A 21,151-nucleotide genomic window follows, 5' to 3' on the forward strand; every position below is an offset into this window, starting at 1 on the left:
CAGCAACAGCAAAAATTAATTCATTCTAACATGATTTTTTTACCATGTTCTGTCATTAGTTCCCACAGCATCTCCATCAAACGTACAAGTGGGTATGTTAAATTTAACATCAGGCGTTGTCCGTTGGAATCCACCGCCTCCTCAGGATCACAATGGCATTTTACTTGGTTATAAAATTCAAGTTAAAGCTGGAAATTCGACAAAAATTCTCGCACAAATGACTTTAAATGCAACGACATTATCAGTTGGATTGCATAATTTGACAACAGGTGCTACATATAATGTTCGTGTTGTTGCATATACTAGAGTTGGCGCTGGGCCATATTCCAAGCCGGTAAGTCATGAATATTTTACTATTAAAGTTGCAATGAATAACCATTTTTTTCTCAAATCCATAAAGGTGTCCCTGATCATGGATCCTGCACATCTTGTATCACCACCACGAGCACATCCAAGCGGCATTTCAGCCTCAGGCGAGCCATACTCAAATGAGAGCATCATAAATGAACCATGGTTTATGATAGTCATTGCAATTGTACTTGTCATGTTTCTCGTCTCGACGGCATTCACTCTTCGGTTCCTGTACAGAAAGAGAAAGAATTTATCGAAAGGACTTCAACATTTAAGCGGTAAGTAAAACATAGATTTGTGAATTATTGAATAGAATTGGAATTGAGAGAGGATATGTGAAGTTGAGGGTGTGCCAGTGGAGTATGGAAATTGAGTTGTATCCTGGAAGTGATGATATCAGAGCTTGATGTCGATTCAAATTTTGTGAGGATTCGAGTCGACACACTGGTTGCTGACTGTGACATAGAGCTTCGGCATGAAAGGTTTTTGCCGTTCTATGCATCTGTTTATCCCTTTCTTGTGCCAAGGCACACCTAAGTAATAAGCACACAGCATGCAGTTCATGGCATTACCAGCAATTCACTAGTATCTATGCCTATACAACAGCTGCATCACACTGTTCAAACAACACTGATTCTATTCAACCAAAGAATCTTCCATCCAAATTCCGCTTCCACATGATCTTTAAATCTCACCATCTCAACCCATTGGCACCCTCCGGCCACACGTGTATCTAAAACATTTATGCTTTGTTCCATGTTCAACACATTCAAATATCCGGAAGTCTGTTTATTGTTTAAGCTATAAATATTGACAAGAATATTGAATTATTTATTTCGAACATTTGTAGCGAATAAGAAGAAGCAACCACTGTTTGATATTACTCATATATATTGATATATTTGATGGAAAGGAAGTTTGACTTGAATAAATTATTTCCAAAGAATTTTTCTGTTTACAAAAAATTTATATTGTAACAGAAAAAAAGCTGCTTACAAATCGATTTTCTGTTAAATTATCACTCATGTTAACAGCAAATACAAGTGAATTGATGGATGTATAGAGTCAATAGCAGTTTTGGGTGACCTGTGGGCCGCGGCACACTAGAGTGGATTTTTGGAAATTCTATAAACCATCTGCCGAGTGCTGCTTCGGTTCAGGTGTGCTCCAAAAGATAGAAGGTTGTGCATTACTGGTCTATGCTATCTTCCAGTGGTGGGCAACCTGTTTGCCACAAAAATGATTGAAAATGGCTTAAACCGTCTGCCGTGTTCGGTTTCAGTCGATGCTTACCACTAAGATATGCCATAACGCACAGGTTGTCCACCCCTGCTCTTTACTATAGTCTAACAAACGTGTCAGTAATTCCGTACAAACTGTAATGATATTGTTTCTTTTTGTTTTCATATTTATTCAAGGGATGGTCAGTTTATTACATGTCGAGTCGTGTTCTGAATAAATAATTAACATAATATTATTTATAAGCAGATTTTTGACATAGGTAGACTTAAAATAAAAAGACTTCATTTAGGGAATGTAATAAAATTATTTATGATGATGATTGATATTCAGAACGTTAAACAATTTTAAATGCTATTAAAATTTTTAAATTACTTTTAAACAATTTATAATTTTGCATAATCCAAAATGAAGCAGAAATGAAAGTTCTTTTTTTTTTTTTGAGGAAATTTGAAGTGGTTTTATGACTTTATAAATTTTAAAACGATTTATTATTTTATTGCATTAAATGTGACTAAAATTATTGATTGGAAATTTTGGTTTTGTTGTGGGATTGCTGGGAATGAATCATTCAAGATTTGTTGAATTTTTAGGGTTTGTGAATTATGAAATTTGTTGATTGTTTGCTTCAATTGTTAGAGATGCAACAATTATTGAAGATACAATGAATTTCGCTTCAATTATTTTTGAATTCAGAGAGTTTTGCTTCAATCATACTTAGATGCAAAGAGTCTGACTCAATTTCTATAGATGCGAAAGTACTCTAGACGGTTATCATAGGATGCAAAAATTACTCGCTTCAGTTTTTAGAGATGCCGAAAGCTTTTCTTCAATTTTTAGAGATGCAAAGAGCTCTGCATCAATTATTTTTAAAAGCAAAGAGTTTAAATGAATTTTAAGAAATGCAATGAGCTTTACTTCGCACAGAGTCAGTGTCTTATCAAATTCTTTTGGCAAGCAAAACGTCTGCTTCAATTTTTAGAGATTCAAAAAGCAATTGAAGCAGTCTTTCGGATGCAAAAATTCAACGTCAATACAGAGAATCATATTCACACCAAATTTTCAATTTGGGTGAATATATTGCTTTTGGTATTTTGAAATTTCAGTTTTTTTAATTTCCTGCATCAGACTTACAGAATTGACAAATATTTCCAATGGTGGAAAGTCTGTGCCTGAAAATACCAATCCAACAGTGAAAACCGCATCTTGATTGGTGCTTCCTGTGCCGAGAAATCGCAAAAAAACACTTTCTGTTATTTAGTTAGTTAGTTAGTTAGTTAGTTAGTTAGTTAGTTAGTTAGTTAGTTAATCAGCACGATATCTCTCTTCAAACTCAATACTAAGACTTCGGGTTTTTTGCTTCTGGTAGGGAATGGGTATGGCAAGAACTGTATTGTTTTTGGAGCCATAAGATGCTTCCATTAAGGCACAAGATGTAAAAAACTGTCTTTTTTTGGTCCAAATTATAGTCGATTATTGCAAAATACATTTTTGTAAACAAACAAAAAAATAAATTGAACTGAATCTTACTGGATCTCATTTTAATGGTCTAGAAGTGAACTGGATCCTACTGGATCTTGTTTTTATGTGTCTGGGAGTTATATAGATCCTACTGGATCTCGTTCTAATGGTCTAGAAGTGAACTGGATCCTACTGGATCTTGTTTTTATGCATCTGGAAGTTGTATGGATCCTACTGGATCTTATTTTGATGGTCTAGAAGTAAACTGGATCCTACTGGATCTTGTTTTTATGTGTCTGGGAGTTATATGGATCCAACTGGATCTTGTTTTTATGTGTCTGGGAGTTATATGGATCCTACTGGATCTTATTTTAATGGTCTAGAAGTGAACTGGATCCTACTGGATCTTGTTTTTATGCATCTGGAAGTTGTATGGATCCTACTGGATCTTATTTTAATGGTCTAGAAGTGAACTGGATCCTACTGGATCTTGTTTTTATGTGTCTGGGAGTTATATGGATCCTACTGGATCTCGTTCTAATGGTCTAGAAGTGAACTGGATCCTACTGGATCTTGTTTTTATGTGTCTGGGAGTTATATGGATCCTACTGGATCTCGTTCTAATGGTCTAGAAGTGAACTGGATCCTACTGGATCTTGTTTTTATGCATCTGGAAGTTGTATGGATCCTACTGGATCTTATTTTAATGGTCTAGAAGTGAACTGGATCCTACTGGATCTTGTTTTTATGTGTCTGGGAGTTATATGGATCCTACTGGATCTCGTTCTAATGGTCTAGAAGTGAACTGGATCCTACTGGATCTTGTTTTTATGCATCTGGAAGTTGTATGGATCCTACTGGATCTTATTTTAATGGTCTAGAAGTAAACTGGATCCTACTGGATCTTGTTTTTATGCATCTGGAAGTTGTATGGATCCTACTGGATCTTATTTTAATGGTCTAGAAGTGAACTGGATCCTACTGGATCTTGTTTTTATGCATCTGGAAGTTGTATGGATCCTACTGGATCTTATTTTAATGGTCTAGAAGTGAACTGGATCCTACTGGATCTTGTTTTTATGTGTCTGGGAGTTATATGGATCCTACTGGATCTCATTTTAATGGTCTAGAAGTGAACTGGATCCTACTGGATCTTGTTTTTATGCATCTGGAAGTTGTATGGATCCTACTGGATCTTATTTTACTGGTCTAGAAGTGAACTGGATCCTACTGGATCTTGTTTTTATGTGTCTGGGAGTTATATGGATCCTACTGGATCTCATTTTAATGGTCTAGAAGTGAACTGGATCCTACTGGATCTTGTTTTTATGCATCTGGAAGTTGTATGGATCCTACTGGATCTTATTTTAATGGTCTAGAAGTGAACTGGATCCTACTGGATCTTGTTTTTATGTGTCTGGGAGTTATATGGATCCTACTGGATCTCATTTTAATGGTCTAGAAGTGAACTGGATCCTACTGGATCTTGTTTTTATGCATCTGGAAGTTGTATGGATCCTACTGGATCTTATTTTACTGGTCTAGAAGTGAACTGGATCCTACTGGATCTTGTTTTTATGTGTCTGGGAGTTATATGGATCCTACTGGATCTCATTTTAATGGTCTAGAAGTGAACTGGATCCTACTGGATCTTGTTTTTATGCATCTGGAAGTTGTATGGATCCTACTGGATCTTATTTTAATGGTCTAGAAGTGAACTGGATCCTACTGGATCTTGTTTTTATGTGTCTGGGAGTTATATGGATCCTACTGGATCTCATTTTAATGTTCTAGAAGTAAACTGGATCCTACTGGATCTTGTTTTTACGCATCTGGAAGTTGTATGGATCCTACTGGATCTTATTTTTATGGTCTAGAAGTGAACTGGATCCTACTGGATCTTGTTTTTATGTGTCTGGAAATTATACGGATCCTACTGGACTATAAGGCTTAGCGATTTTTAAAAGTACTTTAATCTACCCAAGTCGGGCGAGCGAAGCTCAGCCCGGCTCGTATACTGATCTATAAAAGTACTGTAATCTGCCCAAGTCGGGCGAGCGAAGCTCAGCCCGGCTCGTAAAGTGATCTATAAAAGTACTGTAATCTACCCAAGTCGGGCGAGCGAAGCTCAGCCCGGCTCGTATAGTGATCTATAAAAGTACTGTAATCTGCCCAAGTCGGGCGAGCGAAGCTCAGCCCGGCTCGTAAAGTGATCTATAAAAGTACTGTAATCTACCCAAGTCGGGCGAGCGAAGCTCAGCCCGGCTCGTATAGTGATCTATAAAAGTACTGTAATCTGCCCAAGTCGGGCGAGCGAAGCTCAGCCCGGCTCGTATAGTGATCTATAAAAGTACTGTAATCTGCCCAAGTCGGGCGAGCGAAGCTCAGCCCGGCTCGTAAAGTGATCTATAAAAGTACTGTAATCTGCCCAAGTCGGGCGAGCGAAGCTCAGCCCGGCTCGTAAAGTGATCTATAAAAGTACTGTAATCTACCCAAGTCGGGCGAGCGAAGCTCAGCCCGGCTCGTATAGTGTTCTATAAAAGTACTGTAATCTACCCAAGTCGGGCGAGCGAAGCTCAGCCCGGCTCGTATAGTGTTCTATAAAAGTACTGTAATCTACCCAAGTCGGGCGAGCAAAGCTCACAAATTTTTGCGACTTGAACGGCAAGCACTAGAAGCTGCATATCTATGAAAATATGATGCCGTGAGTTGAGAAATGGTTCGAGCAAAGCTTGAACTCAAGTAGTTCGAACGCAGCACGAACTTGGTTGAGCGAAGCTCACAAATTTTTACGACATGAACGGAGCGAAGCGAGTGAAGGCGTGAAAATTTTCCCAAGCACTAGAAACTGCATATCTATGAAAATATGTTGCCGTGAGATGAGAAATGGTTCGAGCGAAGCTCGAACTCAAGCAGTTCGAACGCAGTTCGGAATTGGTTGAGCGAAGCTCACAAATTTTTACGGCCTGAACGGAGCGAAGCGAGTGAAGGCGTGAAAATTTTCCCAAGCTCTAGAAACTGCATATCTATGAAAATATGATGCCGTGAGATGAGAAATGGTTCGAGCGAAGCTTGAACTCAAGTAGTTCGAACGCAGCTCGAACTTGGTTGAGCGAAGCTCACAAATTTTTACGACCTGAACGGAGCGAAGCGAGTGAAGGCGTGAAAATTTTCCCAAGCACTAGAAACTGCATATCTATGAAAATATGTTGCTGTGAGTAGAAAAATTTTTCGAGCGAAGCTCGAACTTTAATTGTTCGGATGCATTTCATTCATTTAAATAATTTTAGTTAACGTGTAAATAATCATTTTTTATCACATTTATCTCATAAATCAATTATTTTGTTCAAGTTGTGTTTTTAATTCTTACTTTTCTGTACAGTTTTTTGATCTACGTATGGTGTGAATATTCCCATGAAGCGTGATCCGCTTCATTACTAGTTTGCATCCATTTTTTGGAAAGCAGAGAAATTTTTTACAATTTTAAGAGATGCAAAGAGTCTGCCTCAATTTTTTAAATGCAAATATTTAGAGTTCTTAAAATTGGTCTCAAATTTAACAAATTATTAATACAAAGTTCACAATAAATTCCCAGAAATCCCATAACAATAGTTTTTACTTCCTACAACAAAAGTTACTCCAATTCCAAGAAAATAAATCAACATAAAAAATTCAATGAATAAAATTATATGCATACATCAATAAATAACTATCCAAAGCACTTTCCTGATATCGATCCCTAAAATTATTTAAAGTCAACAATTCATCCATCCTTCTTCTTATTCACATTCATGTAGTAAAGAAATAGACATAAAAAAAAGAAATTCTACGTCATTTTCATTTGTTGCTTACCTCACGTAATAATTCTCTTTATCTTTCTTACTTCTTCTTTTCCCCCCTTGACCGTTGAAGGCACAGCAAAAATATTACGTCGATGGAATTTGAAATTATTTAATATTTTCCTTCATCCATAAAATCGCCAGTCAGCACTTGTATCATCTTTTATGTTTCATGTATTTTTTTTATGCTTCTTTTTCATCCAAAAAGTCTCTTCTTTTGTTTCTAAATATTAATCAACCTGTCTATGGTTCATCCTCTAATACTCCGTTGACTGACTGAGTGACTGACTGACTGGCTGAACAATAAACACTATCCGAAAATAGTCTTCGAAGCATAATGTTAATGATACATTATGAATTTCATTTTATTACTCACGCCTCAATATTTTTTTTTTATTTTTTATATCTTCCAAAGCAGTTCCAAGCGTCGTTAATGGTGGCGACGTGATGATGAATATTAATGGCAAAGAGAGTTTATGGATTGATTTTAAATCATCTATTGGACCTTTACAAAATAATCGTGGATGGCGAACAGGTGATATGGATAAAGATTCCGGTCTAAGTGGTATGAAATTACTTGAAAATTCACAATTGGGATCATCGCAAGGAAATTATACCGACTGTGGTACAGATTATGCTGAAGTTGATCCAAGAAATATTACTTCTTTTTATAACTGTCGAAAATCTCCCGACAATCCAACGCCATATGCCACAACAATGTTAATTAATTCAATGCCAACGGATATGTGCACAAATCCATCTCATTCACATTCTGAGCACGAAATCGGAGCTGGTGGATCATCGGGTACGTCTAGTTTACATTCGGATGGTAAACAGATGCACTGTATGTTCCCTAAACATTATAATCCAGGTAAATACTAAGTAATTTTACATTTAATTGATTCTTAAAGTTTTTGATTTCCATTTAGCACCTACAAATTGGATAGACTTCCTTCCACCACCACCAATGGGTCCACCACCAATCCCGGAAATGTCATCCGACTATGGATCCGATCCTTTCACCGCAGGCATCGTACCAAATTGTAAGAAATCATCATTAAGCTCCCGCAGCGGCTCAGGAATGTCATCAAGACAGCAACAGCCAAAGTAAGTTCATTGGTCATATGAAAGAAAATTGTCTCTAACTTCCTCCTTTTTGTTTGATCACAGCATGAACATATCACAAGGGTCTGAATATAACTACAATCATGCGACATCATCAAGTAAAAATTCCTCAAATGGTATGCCATATACAACTCGACCACTACCATTCCTATGTCACGAGTCGGCAATGAATCAACAGCAAGCTTATAACCACATGATGAACAATTCTAATAATCCATGCTGTCCACCACAACAGCAAACATTGATAACTGAACATATCTATAATGAATATGAGCCATATCAGCAAAGGAAATTTAATTCCAGGTAAGAGAATAAAAAAATAAAGCTTTTGGCATTTTCTTGTTCTTGATGCTCTGCTGGTTATTTAGTATCATCATCATCATCAAACAAACGTTGTACCGGTACATAAATACATAACCTTATAGTATCCTCTGTACCATAAATGTATAGAAATAAGAGAGAGAAAACCGAATAATGTTCTTTGATTTTTGAAATGTAAATCACTCTTGCATGTCGAAGTATTTCATGTTCATGTACTATACATGTAGGTACGGCACCCTTGGGGAAAGATTTGAATTTTATTTTTGGAGAAAGGAAATTTTTTCGAGGAAATTGTAAAAGATTTGAGATCTTGTCTTGTTTTTGACTGAATTGTGTATCATTTTATGGCTGCCATTATTTGCCGACCAATTATTGAGTGGGAATCATTGATCATTAAATTGAATTGTTCAGTCGGGAATGAAGGCTTTTATGTTTATTATTATGACATTTTCAAACATGGTTGTGGAGTGTTTCATTTATGTCACAGTGTTGTCTAAGCTTTATTGTGCCTTAGAACAACTTCTGACTCACTTGGTTATAAGCATCAGCCAAAACCTATCACGGCATACGGTTCATGACATTTTCAGTTTTTACAACTCTGTGTTTGGGTTCAAAATGTTCAAAATCTGTGCATTTATCACTCAACTCCTTCTCTAAATCAATTCTGCTCAAATTGTGATCTTTGACACACTATTAAGTCTTGCACTGGTATGTGCAAATCCACAAAACTTGAGAATCTCTATTTTAAGTGCTAAGTCTATCCCTGTACATCTCCAGGTCACAGACAAAACTCATCATCATTCCTTCACTCATTTTTAAACATTATTTATTCACAGTTCACCCCAAACTAAAGATTGTCCAAGTCCATGGGTGATACGAAAGAATATTCCCAATAATATGACTGGGGCTGTCAAGAATGAACCACAAAAAAGTCTCTGACAGGGGTAAGTTTTAAGTTTATGGAGGGTGTAAGCTTTACTTTTGTGCTTAAGAGTTGACTTGGAGTTGACTCATAAGGTTCATTCATGTATTAACACTCTTGCTGAACTCTAAACTAACCCTCAGGCTAATCCTGAATACATCAATACATTTTGAAATTAACATACTAACTGCATATGAGGTTTGATGGGTTGGAAATAGATAGGAAGGCTTAGGTTGATCTCAGGCAGGAGTACCTCGAGTTTTTTGACATGTGCTTTTAAAGCGGTTAAGAGGCAGTGTCTTGAAGAAGGCGAATTTAAGTGACCAACTGACAGTTGAACTTCTTGAAAATACGAGCTGCCTAATGTCAGTTTCACTTGATTTCTAGTCTAGATTCCTTAATAACAGAGATTGAAGCTCACAAGAATTTCAGTCTACTTATCCAAATAGCACCTGGGGTGACCAAGACCGACGTGACTCTGACTAGGATTCAATTCAAATTCAACACCATGCTGGAGTCACCTCGGTCTGAGATTGGATTTTGAAATGATTAACCGACTTGTGCTATTTGAGTTAATACGTCATTTCTGATAAGGTCTGAAGTAATTGCTTCTAAAAGCTCATATCCCTACCAATTTCAACCCAAGGGAGTTTTTCCTTTAATTTCATCTTTTTGCTACTTGTACTGCATAAACACAACAACATTCTGAATGCTACAATCAAAAAAAAAAAAATGAGTGAATAGAATGAACATACAACATGAAAGTGGAAGATTTATGTATGCATATTAAGGAAATTGAGAAAAATCAAATTTATGCTATTTTTTTTCACCCATCTCATTCCTCAGTTTTGAATATGAAAATGATCAAAGGAAATCATTTGTATATACATAAATGAAAAATAATGGAAAGCTTTTTGTAGCACGAGAGCTTTTATGTGGTAATTTATTCAGTGTTTAAGCTGTGGTAAGCATCACAATTTTCAAATAGAACAAATTATAGACGAAAAAAAAACGAGTTGAAAATGAAAGAGAATATTTAATAAATTTGTATTCATTCAGTTTGTAGCTTGAAGCTAATGATGTTAATTTACATAGAATCTCATTAATGATTTCTTCTTTATTCTCTTTTATTAAAAGCTCTTAATGAGTATAGCAGATGTACATAGAAGAGGGATTTTATATTCTGTGAACAATTTTATATATTTTTGCAAATACTTGATGATTCTTAGCGGAATTGATACTTGAACATTGTGAGAGACTAGATTTTTCTATCGTTGAGATCATTTTCAATTTAATGTGAAAAATTAAGTACATGCTTCTGCTATTTGTACTTGAGATTTCTCATGGGAAATTCAGTTGATGAAAGGAACGTATGTGCAGGAACTTGAAATGCTGCATATGGGAAAGGGTAATGGTAATAATTTTAAAATTGCACAATTTTACGAGTTGAAACTACAGAGTTGGCAATAATTGGATTTTTCAGCTTGTTAGTCCACTTCCATCTGTAGAAATTGGCAATCTGCTAAAAAAAGCCTTCAGCGGAAGATGGCATACTGTGGAAGCAGAAATTCGATGGACTTTTGCTGACTAATTCTGAAAACAAGTCAACTCTGTGAATCACATCCTGATGAAATGAACTTCTGAGTCTTGGCATTGATCTAGGCACTCTGGCATGTACTACCTTACTTTTCTTTGGGATACACCATTCGAAAAATAGATATAGCTTGAATTCGTCTAGAATTTTGCACGAATAAGTCAAATAAGTCATTTGATTCCGTATAAATTTCGAGAAAGGGTTTTTTAGGTTCAGATCGCAGAATACACTCTTAAATCAGAGAAAAGAAGGATAAGAACGAGGGATTTCGATACTTACTTACTTGTAACTTTTTAATTCCTTGTATGGTCCGTACAGGGACCAGATGCCGAGTTTAGAGAACGACTGTCGACAGCTCAATATTTCATTAAATTGTACCAGTTAGGGATTCGATATCGATGCACTTCATGATATTATAAGGACTTGAACTTTTGCAATCCAAACCTTGTCAGCTAGACTTGCCGAATTCTGATTTAAATTCCTATTTTACATAATTTCATCTCAGTCTAGTCATTGCAAACATTGTACTTAAATACATAAATCCACAAAAAAGCATTTCAAAGCTTAAAGCCTTCCTAAATTCTACATTCAAAAATATCAAATTCCTCACAACTCCAAAAATAACTTTCTCAAACAAATAATTCAATGTCAGACAAAATCAAGCACAAACAGTCTCAACAAACAATCCACCCATAAAACGAAATCCTCATTCATATTTCCGTCCGTAAAATGTTCCTACATCAAAATTAAATTTCCTCATATATGCTCACATACAATAATAAATCTTGATAATCTCATTTTAAATGAAAATTTTACTAACGAGAAAATTATTTTTTTCTTTCTTTTCTCTTCCTTAATGCCTGCTGGAATTTTAGATTATGCGATAGCTACGATGCATTGCCAAATTGCTCAAATTCAAAGCAAACGACACCAACAGCACTCAATAATCCGACAAGTTTTGGCTCACTCAACGATAATTCCATTTATAAATGTTCGTCCGATTGTTACTCAATGGAACGTCAACAACGTCACAATCATCATACACATTCACATTTTAATCATAATGGTAATAATAACAATAATAAGAGAAACAAAAAGACTAAACATCATCATCGTGGTGGAAATAATAACAATAATAGTAATAGCAATCAAAAGCATCAACTATCGCCACAAGATACAATTCCTTATAATCATCAAATTGCAGCAGTAACAACACCAGATCAGAATCATGCAAATTACGAATATATAATTGGTGATGAGTCGCATTGTGGTGATGATGATGAGAATTCATGTAATTTAGGTAAAGTGACAATTTCCGAAAATGAGGAGACGACAGAGCATGATGACGATGATGAAATTGGTAATAGTTATTCATGTGACGATACATTGACAGATGATGCAATTTTATCGGTTAATGATCCAGAGCTGATAAATAAATCAAATAATCATCATTATAAGCATAATAATCATCATCATTGTGAGCAAACGAGTCGTGATAGTGGTAGTGGAGGTGATACATGCTGTTCGTGTAGTGACACGTCATGTGTTTATGAGGAACCACCTAGTCATCCAACATCAATTCAGATAAATAATAATAAAAATCAAGCATTGAGGATTGGCGATGAAAATTAAAGGAACTTTATTATTGTGATAAATGCTGTTGTACATGCACAAAAATTGTGTGTGGGTTATCAGCACTATAAGCTGAATATCAAATTTGAGAGGAAGGAAGGAAATAAAGAAAATTTCTTCTTCTTCTACTGCTAGCTCACACATATATCCACAACTTTTTTTTGTTATCATCATCAAGGAAAGAAAACTTTCCCTCGTCTGTGCAGTTCCACAACATTGAATGTCGCAATATCACATCAACAATTCGGAGCATAGAGACATAAAAATAACAAGTATAAAGACTGAAGACAATTGTAGTCTTAAGACAAATTGAATAGCTTGTTAATAGCACTTTTTTTTTGCCTTCCTATTTTTCCTTGTTTTTTTTTCTGTTCTGGGTTGGATGTTGAGTGCCTTGGGATGATTTTGGGTAGATTTTTTGAGGTGAGAATGGTAATTGATGGTAGTTGATGAGGATGTGCCATCACTAGAGTCTACACTCATTGATTTAGACACCTTTCTAGACCTTTGAAGTCCGGATTCTCAAAGTCCTGCCAATTCAACTTATATCTAGCCCATCAAGGTGGCTCAGGGTATGCACCTGCTTGCAGGATGTCCTAACTATAATACGTACTATAAGATCATATAAGATTAAGGACACAGCAACCATCTAAGAATGTGGAATTGGTCAAAATCATTCAACACTGCTTGAAATGATCAAAAAATTGTAAAAAATGCTAAAACTTGATAGAATGGTTATTGAACAATTCCACACTCTTGGTACAGTCAGTGACAAGTTGCTCAGACACATCTTAGATATATTCTCTAGCATAGCTTTAGAGTACTCTAAGAAATACCCAAGAAACTGATCAAAAGTGAATTTAAGACACTTAATGTCTAGACTAGAACAGGAAATACTGGAAAATTGATCAAAAATCTAAAATCATCACCAAAACCATCCTGGATGTTCGAAAAAAATCAAATTTCCCCCAAAAAGCACCCAAAAATCCCCAAAATCTACCCAAAGGATATCACCATTACCACTCATTTCATCTGTCAAATAATTTCATTCACACTAAACATGAACATAAAATTTTTCGTATTCCTTCCTGACATTCTTTTGTCACAAGACAATCTCCATCTCATTCCGAGAAGGTTCTTCACCCGATTTGCGTATGTATTTTTGTCTTTTTTTATTTCCATCATGAAACTAAAATCATAAAAATGAATCTTATTTTCTAATATTATCTAGTATGAAATGAAAATCCTTGTTCATTATTTTCTCGTACAGAAAGTCTTGTTTGTTGGATAGAAAAAGCAGCAGCAACACCAGCAATAAAAGATTTTGTACAGAAAAAAGAAAAAGAAAATAAATTTCTCAGGCGTGAAGTAGAGAAAGGAAAAAGGCGATGACGATGAGAGTCATAAAAATTGTGAGTTTATGTTGCTTAAAGAAGGAATTGCTTGTGATGTTGCAGAAATATTGTCTGCTGTTCCATAACAAGGAAATATTTTCTTTTTACTTCATGCTCCCTTTTTTTCCTTTTGTTGTCTGGTTTTCATCAGATTCTAAATTATTTAAAGTGAAAAATGATGATTTTTTTGGATTTTTTGTTTCTGTTTGGGAAGATGTTGATAGAGGAAGTGATTTGAGATAAAAAATGAAGCATGGCAAAGGTGTCTGGTTAGTTTTAATAAAGAAGAAATTGAATTCAGATTCAATTGTCTGCTTTGAAGACTTTTTTGGGTGAAAATTGTCGAAATTATGTGACAATTTTCATGAATTTCTTGCTTAAGTTGATTATAGCTTTGATTTTGGTACTTTAGGTAAATAACTTAATCAGACTTAGCCTAAATGTCAGTTAGAGATGATTTTTTAATAAAATATAGCTTTTTGGGCCGAGCAAGACTCTTTTGGAGTAAATGAAGCTCTCCGAATCCATACAAGGTCAAATATGATGATCTTGAATAGCTTTGTTTGGTTTTATGGCCAAATCAGGCTTTTTAAGGATCAAATGAGACTCTTTTGGATCAAATGAGACTCTTTTGGGTCAAATGAGACTCTTTTGGGTCGAATGAGACTCTTTTGGGTCGAATGAGACTCTTTTGGGTCGAATGAGACTCTTTTGGGTCGAATGAGACTCTTTAGAGTCAAATCAGACTGTTAAATGTCCAATGAAGTATCTTTAAGGACAAATTACCTCTTTAGACACAGTCCATGGTTCCCAAAATTGAATGAATTAAGCCAAATACCTCTTCCGACCTTGACTACAACATGTAAGACTCTAATCCATTAAAATTAATTCAATCTATGTCAATTTACCATACTTTATTACCTCACAAAATTTCACATCTCAATCGACTTCTTTTACTGCCTTTTCCGTCTCCTACACATTCGCGTATCTCAAATCCTCATTAATTGAATCAAGGATTTCTCGTTTGATCAGGTACATCTCAATAAAAAGACATCAAAAATCGTCAAAAAACGAAATCTCAATATTGTCGGAATACGAAAATAATTTAATTTAAATTTAAAACGATGAAAGCTTTTTGAAGACAGAAAAAAGTCGTAAAATAAGGAAAAATTGGAAGGGGAAAAAAATTTGTAATTAGATTTTTCGCATCTAATCAAATTTCCTATCTAAGGCATGTTCAATATTGTCGCACACACACAAAAAAGGATAGAATTTGCTCTCAAATTTTAAAAATGACAAAAAAAAAAATCTCAAAGAAAATTTTGCGATTAAAAAAATATTTTTGGAAAGCTCATTAAAATTCAAGCCGCAGATTTTTCGAAAGAAATTGAAAATGTAAAGCAGAAATTCCTAGTCGCGGTGCTTTGCTGTCAACGTAGCAGAAACAACGACAGTAAAAAATCAAGTCAGTTACGATGATGAAGTCAACATTATTATTTTTTTTTGCTGTTGTTGTCGTTGTTGCTAGGCAGGCTCTAAAGAATTTAATAATAGACAAAAATAATAATAATAAAAAAAAAAGATTTCAATTACGTAAAACGACAAAAACAATGCGAAAAAAGACTCTGGAGGGTCGTTCACTTATTAGGTAACTTGAAAAATTGACTCTTGACCCCCCTAAGGACCCTACCCCCCCATAAATTTTTGAATGAAATAAATTCAATTGTTTAAAAATGTAAAAAAATTTCAAACCCCTTTAACAGTTACCTAATAAGTGAACGACCCCCTCACTCCAAAAAATCTGTTTTTGTTATTTTTCTCAAAAATGATGGCACAAAATAATTTTTTTTGTATATAAAATTTGTTCCATTATTCCTAACTGTCTCTAACCCCCACAACCCCCACTCCCCCAAAACAACATGTTTTAAACTTTATCTTAACTTTCTTAGTAATATGTATTCGCAAAAAGAGAGAAAAAAATAGAATCTGTGATATTTTTTATAGTGTGATAAAAGCTTTGTATAGTAAAAAAAATTAAGAAAACAACTCTAAAATGAAGTGAAATGATGAATTTCTTTTTTTTTTGTTCTTTTTTGTTTGTTGCTTTAAGTTTATTTTGTAATTTTTAAAAATTAACGAACCAATTAACATTTCCATCTCAATTTTTTAGTAGAAAAGAAAATTAAATTTTTTTGGAAAAAAGTTCTTTTTTAAATTATTATCTTGGTTGAGAATAGAATTTCTAGTAATGAGAAATTTATAATGACAGAGTTGGTAGTGCTGATTTGATGGCGATGGGAATTTAAGATTGAAAAGTATTTAAAGATTTTAATTTCTTTTAATAAAAGTTTTAGAAATTTTAGAAATTTAAATTTGAAAATTCTTAAATTTTCAATTTAAAAACTTTCAAAAAATTTAATTGTAGAATATAAAAGATCTAAATTTGGAAAATTTCTTAAAATTTAAATTTTGAATTTAAAACTTTCAAACTTTTGAATTTTTCAAATTTTAACTTTCATACAATTGAAAAGCTTTTAAATTTTCTATTGAAAGAATTGAAATATTTTCAAATTTCAACCTTTTAAGTTTTTAAAATTTAAAAATTTTAATTTTCATGAAAAATTCAAAATTTTAAAATGTTGTAACTTCCAAAAATGAAACATTCAAATTTTAAAAATTTTGAAGTTTCGACTTTTGATTTTAAAATTTATTTCAAAGTTAAAAATCCTTCAAAACTGATATATTCAAATTTTAAATGTTTTAAAACTCATTTTAAATTTTTGAAACTTCATTTTAAAACAGAGAATAAAATGAATGAAAAAAATCTTTGATGAAAAAAATCATTTTTTTTCATGATGAAAAAAATCATTTATTTTTTTCATAAAACGTACATTATTACGTAGAATTTAATCACGTAAGCTTCATAATTACGTAGAATTTCATCACGCAGGGCAAAAAACATTGTTTAAAATTTTTCTCAAAAGTTTTGTGTCAATCATGATGAAAATTTTGAAATGTTTTTAGCTCAAATATTGAATTAAACTAGAGTATTTTGAAACTTTACATGTTATTTAACTATATTTAATATATTAGTGTAGTTTTCTAGTGTTTAAACTAGTTAAATTCGTGAAAATGAACTACGAAGTTTGGTATTTTTTTCATGGAGAAACAATAATAAATCCATTGAAAAAGTACACAAATATGAAGTTAAAAATGATAAATTTGAGTACTTTAAACACCAGAAAACTACACTAATTTATTAAATATAGTTAAATAACATGTAAAGTTTCAAAATACTCTAGTTTAATTCAATATTTGAGCTAAAAAAATTTCAAAATTTTCATCATGATTGACACAAAACTTTTGAGAAAAATTTTAAACAATGTTTTTTGCCCTGCGTGATGAAATTCTACGTAATTATGAAGCTTACGTGATTAAATTCTACGTAATAATGTACGTTTTATGAAAAAAATAAATGATTTTTTTCATCATGAAAAAAAATGATTTTTTTCATCAAAGATTTTTTTCATTCATTTTAGTCTCTGTTTTAAAACTCATTTCTTAAAATCTTTTAAAATCCATTTTTAATTTTAGAAATCTTGTAAGATTCATTTTAAATTTTAACTTTTAAAACTCAAAAAAATTCTGAATTTGTGAATTTTTAATTTTTTAATTTTTTAAATCTTAAAATTTTAAACATTTTTAAAAATCCTTAAATAATAAAATGACATGTAAAAAGTATAAAACAATGTGTTCATAACCCCATCACATAATACCCACCATCCAACTCTGTAAATATCATCAACACAAAAAAGAAATACAATAGGTAATAGAATAGAAATGAAACAATGATGTAGTTTTCATGATAATTAACAAATTCGAAGCCTAAGAGCCATAATAATCATTAATTAATGAATAATATTAATAAAAAAAAAGTTGTATGAATTATTTATTTATGAAATGAGCGAAAAAAATTGAAAAATTCCCAAGGTTGCCCACCAAAAAAATGTGAAAAATAATTAAAAAAACTTTTTATGAATAAATCCTTCATAAATCTCGAGATTACATGTGAAACAATCAGTGGCACTGAAAGATTAATTGAAAATTAAAAACTCATCTGGAATCAGAAAAAAAAAGAAAAAAAATCTGCATTTTAATGGTCCACAAATAGTCCCACAAAAAAAAATAATTCCGAGTGAGAGGAAAATGCCCGCAAATTAAAAATAAAAAAAAAATTGTGAATGGGCGAATGCCATAGGACCGACCGAATTTCTGACGGATTTCTGATGGAATTCTGAGGGATTTAGGATGAAATTCTGACAAAATTCTGATAAAATTCTGATGAATTTTTATATGAATTCTTTATGAATTATAGTGTAATTAAATGATTAAAAAAAATTTTTTTTGACGGATTAAAATAAAATTCTGACGGATTTAGGATGAAATTCTGAAGGAATTCTGATGAAATTCTGATGAAATTCTGAAGAAATTCTGATGAATTTCTGACGAAGTTCTGATGAAATTCTGACATAATTCTGATGGAATTCTGATGAATATCTGTTGAAATTCTGATGAATTTCTGACGAATTTCTGATGAATTTCTGTTGAAATTCTGACGGATTTAGGATGAAATTCTGAAGAATTTCTGACATAATTCTGATGAGTTTCTGATGGAATTCTGATGAATTTATTTGTAACATATCATAAGTTTTATATGTGTCTGTTCTTAAAAAAAGGTTAAATTAAATTAAAATGATTATGATTTAGATGACAAAATTTAATTTATATTTTATTTTATTCATAATCCCAAAAATCTTTTGAAGCACATGGCGTTACTTGTGCTTCAATGCAACTATCGCCATTTTCTTCATTCTCATCTTCTTTGGACACTCCAAAGAATGTATCAACAGTTTTTTCAGCATTTTTTCTGACTCTATGACGTAAATAAGTATTAGGTGTGTTGTCACTAGAAATTGGAGGTCTAGATACTCCTGGTTCAGGAAGCGTTCTTACAGCTTCGATTACTTCTTCTTTTGCCATTGCCATCATTGTTTGTTTGTGCTGTTTCGCTTTTTCAAACGCAATATTTTTATTTTTCTTCTTTCTTTGTCGCTTTTGATAATTGCAATTTGTTTTATCAGATGTTCTTTGTCCCATCTTAAAATGACGAAAAATAATATTTTATTATAAAATAAGAATAGATTGATCGATCAAAAAAAAACCGACACCATGCGATTTTGCTAATCGAGAATAAATATTAATGACTATAATATAATAACTTTTTTGTGGAATTTCAAAATTAGATGGAGGACTTTTTTAGTCGGTTTATAAGATATTACATAATATTACAAAAGAAAAACATAAATTCTCGAATTTTTGAAAAGTCTTCTAAATCTAGACAAGTTTTATTCTTGTTTCTTAACCATACATTCTTCTAAATATATAACAATAGCCTAGAGCTACACAAACTTCAGAAAAGCCATTATGTTTATTTTCTTAAATTGAAAGATGTTTAAGAAATAGCTTGTTGAATGCTCTTTTCTATTAAAAATTAATTAAACAATAATATGCTACCCAATTATTATTGCATGTTAGACAAATGCAATTTGACTCAAGAATTCCAGTTCGTCTATTATGCCATTTTTTAATTTAGGTATTAACTCTTTCAGTGGGGCAGTAAAACGACTTTTATCTTTGTATGATATGTTTTTTGCTTTAGCATTAATGTAGCTAGCATCTGCATCATAATACAGATCTTTAAGACCATCTAAAAAACTCCAAGGAGTGGGATTCGTGGGAATAAACTGCTTGATCTTAAAGTTATGTCCCTCAACAAAATTATTCGTTCTTATTTGTCGTCCAGAGATGCACCATTCATTTACTGGATATCTACCAATCCAGGTTTTATCAAAATAGTGCATGAAGGCTAAAAAATCTCTTTGCAGATCGACATCATCTTCCTTGAATTTCTTTAATGCAGCAATTCCATCATCTATCATTTCTATCGGCAGCAAACCTAATCGCATAATCATCATCAAGAACTCCTTATGCTTCTCTGAATTTTCAATACGTTCCAATAAATAATCATAAGAAGATGCTCTTCTATGTAATGCTTGACAGAAATGGAAGTAACAACCGAAAATTTCTATCTCTTGCCAAACATTTTTCACTCCATTTCTAAGCGCCATTTCAAAATCGGCTGTTATTGCAGCTGGTTTGTAAAAGCATTTGTTTGCTGGGAATATCGCGTCTTTAATGTATTGAAAAATACGAGTATATGTGCTTTCTTTTCTATCTGTCATCAACACATATATGATCGGACGAGGTTTCTTGCATAATGTCGCCAAAATTACTAAAAGCTGTTCTTGTTTATAAGGAACGATTCCATGTGTTCCATCAATAAATAATTCAAAATGTTCATCTAAATCAGCTATCATATCTCCGTTGCTAAATATGAATTGTCCATCAATTGATCCATTGAAGTATGGTTTTCCTCTTATTACTCCATATGTCTCATAAACAAATTTATTATTATTCAACAAATTATCTAGCTCATTAATGTTGTGGCAACTGGGCATTTTAAAGCTTCTTATTCGATAAAGTGTTCTGCGTACATTCTCCCAAGCTAACAAGCCACCAGCTTCTCGACTTAACATTCTTAATGCTTTTTTTGTAAATCACGAATGGAATCTGTACTTTTTTCAACATCTTTTTTCAATTGACTATAAGATAGCTCAAACTCTGCAACATGCTTGTGATTACGATGATTGTGAGCAATTGAAGAATTTGTTCTCAGCATAAAATTATTCACAATCTTCACTTTGCACTTGCACAATTTGTTGATGCAATTAAGATACTTCACATCATTCTTTTCTTTGTTTAATGCATACAAACACTCGTCTGTTTCATAATAAAAATGAAAGAATTTATCTTCTTCAGATCGCACGTTGATTTTTTTGAAATTTTCCATTACCTAAAGTACATAAAAAAATGTATTCTGAATTCTTTTATTAGTAAAATAATTGGAGTTGTAATATAAAAAGATGGTATAAAATGGTTTAAGTTTATAAAATTTAAAGGTATATTAAAAAAAGAGTTATTAAAGTAATGAGACCAATCCAAGTTCTAAATATTTTTAAAAATACAATACCTAAAATATAAAAATAAAATGATTTTTTTTTTGATACTTTTCACTTTTGAAAATTTTGAACGATTTGATATTTTTTAGTATTAAAATCCTTGTTTAAACTTGTTTGAAATATATCTCAATCTA

The 21,151-nt window shown here is 32.8% G+C and overlaps 2 protein-coding genes across 6 annotated transcripts in view; one reads left to right on the plus strand and one right to left on the minus strand.

Moving 5' to 3' along the window:
* Positions 1–14,334, plus strand: part of robo1 (roundabout 1) — a 170,445-nt gene extending 156,111 nt beyond the window's left edge. For 3 of the 5 annotated variants that reach the window (XM_070647015.1, XM_070647018.1, XM_070647017.1), the window contains 6 exons: positions 60–334; positions 401–629; positions 7,306–7,761; positions 7,820–7,997; positions 8,061–8,318; positions 11,728–14,334. In XM_070647015.1, the coding sequence (XP_070503116.1) occupies positions 60–334; positions 401–629; positions 7,306–7,761; positions 7,820–7,997; positions 8,061–8,318; positions 11,728–12,484 (2,153 nt within the window). In that variant the 3' untranslated portion in view covers positions 12,485–14,334. Of the gene's footprint in view, positions 1–59; positions 335–400; positions 630–7,305; positions 7,762–7,819; positions 7,998–8,060; positions 8,319–9,172; positions 9,281–11,727 lie in introns of all 5 variants that reach the window. The other 2 variants (XM_070647020.1, XM_070647019.1) reach the window with 2 other exon arrangements.
* Positions 14,335–19,469: 5,135 nt separating this feature from the next.
* LOC139095630 (uncharacterized) lies at positions 19,470–20,534 on the minus strand. The gene has a single exon (XM_070647022.1). It carries the CDS (start codon positions 20,532–20,534, stop codon positions 19,470–19,472), a length of 1,065 nt encoding a protein of 354 aa, XP_070503123.1.
* Positions 20,535–21,151: the final 617 nt, after the last annotated feature.

This window comes from Chironomus tepperi, unplaced genomic scaffold (genome assembly GCF_022539635.2).
Source record: "Chironomus tepperi strain 1889 unplaced genomic scaffold, CSIRO-AGI_Ctep_v1 contig_369, whole genome shotgun sequence".
In the NCBI taxonomy this organism is placed as follows: domain Eukaryota; kingdom Metazoa; phylum Arthropoda; class Insecta; order Diptera; family Chironomidae; genus Chironomus; species Chironomus tepperi.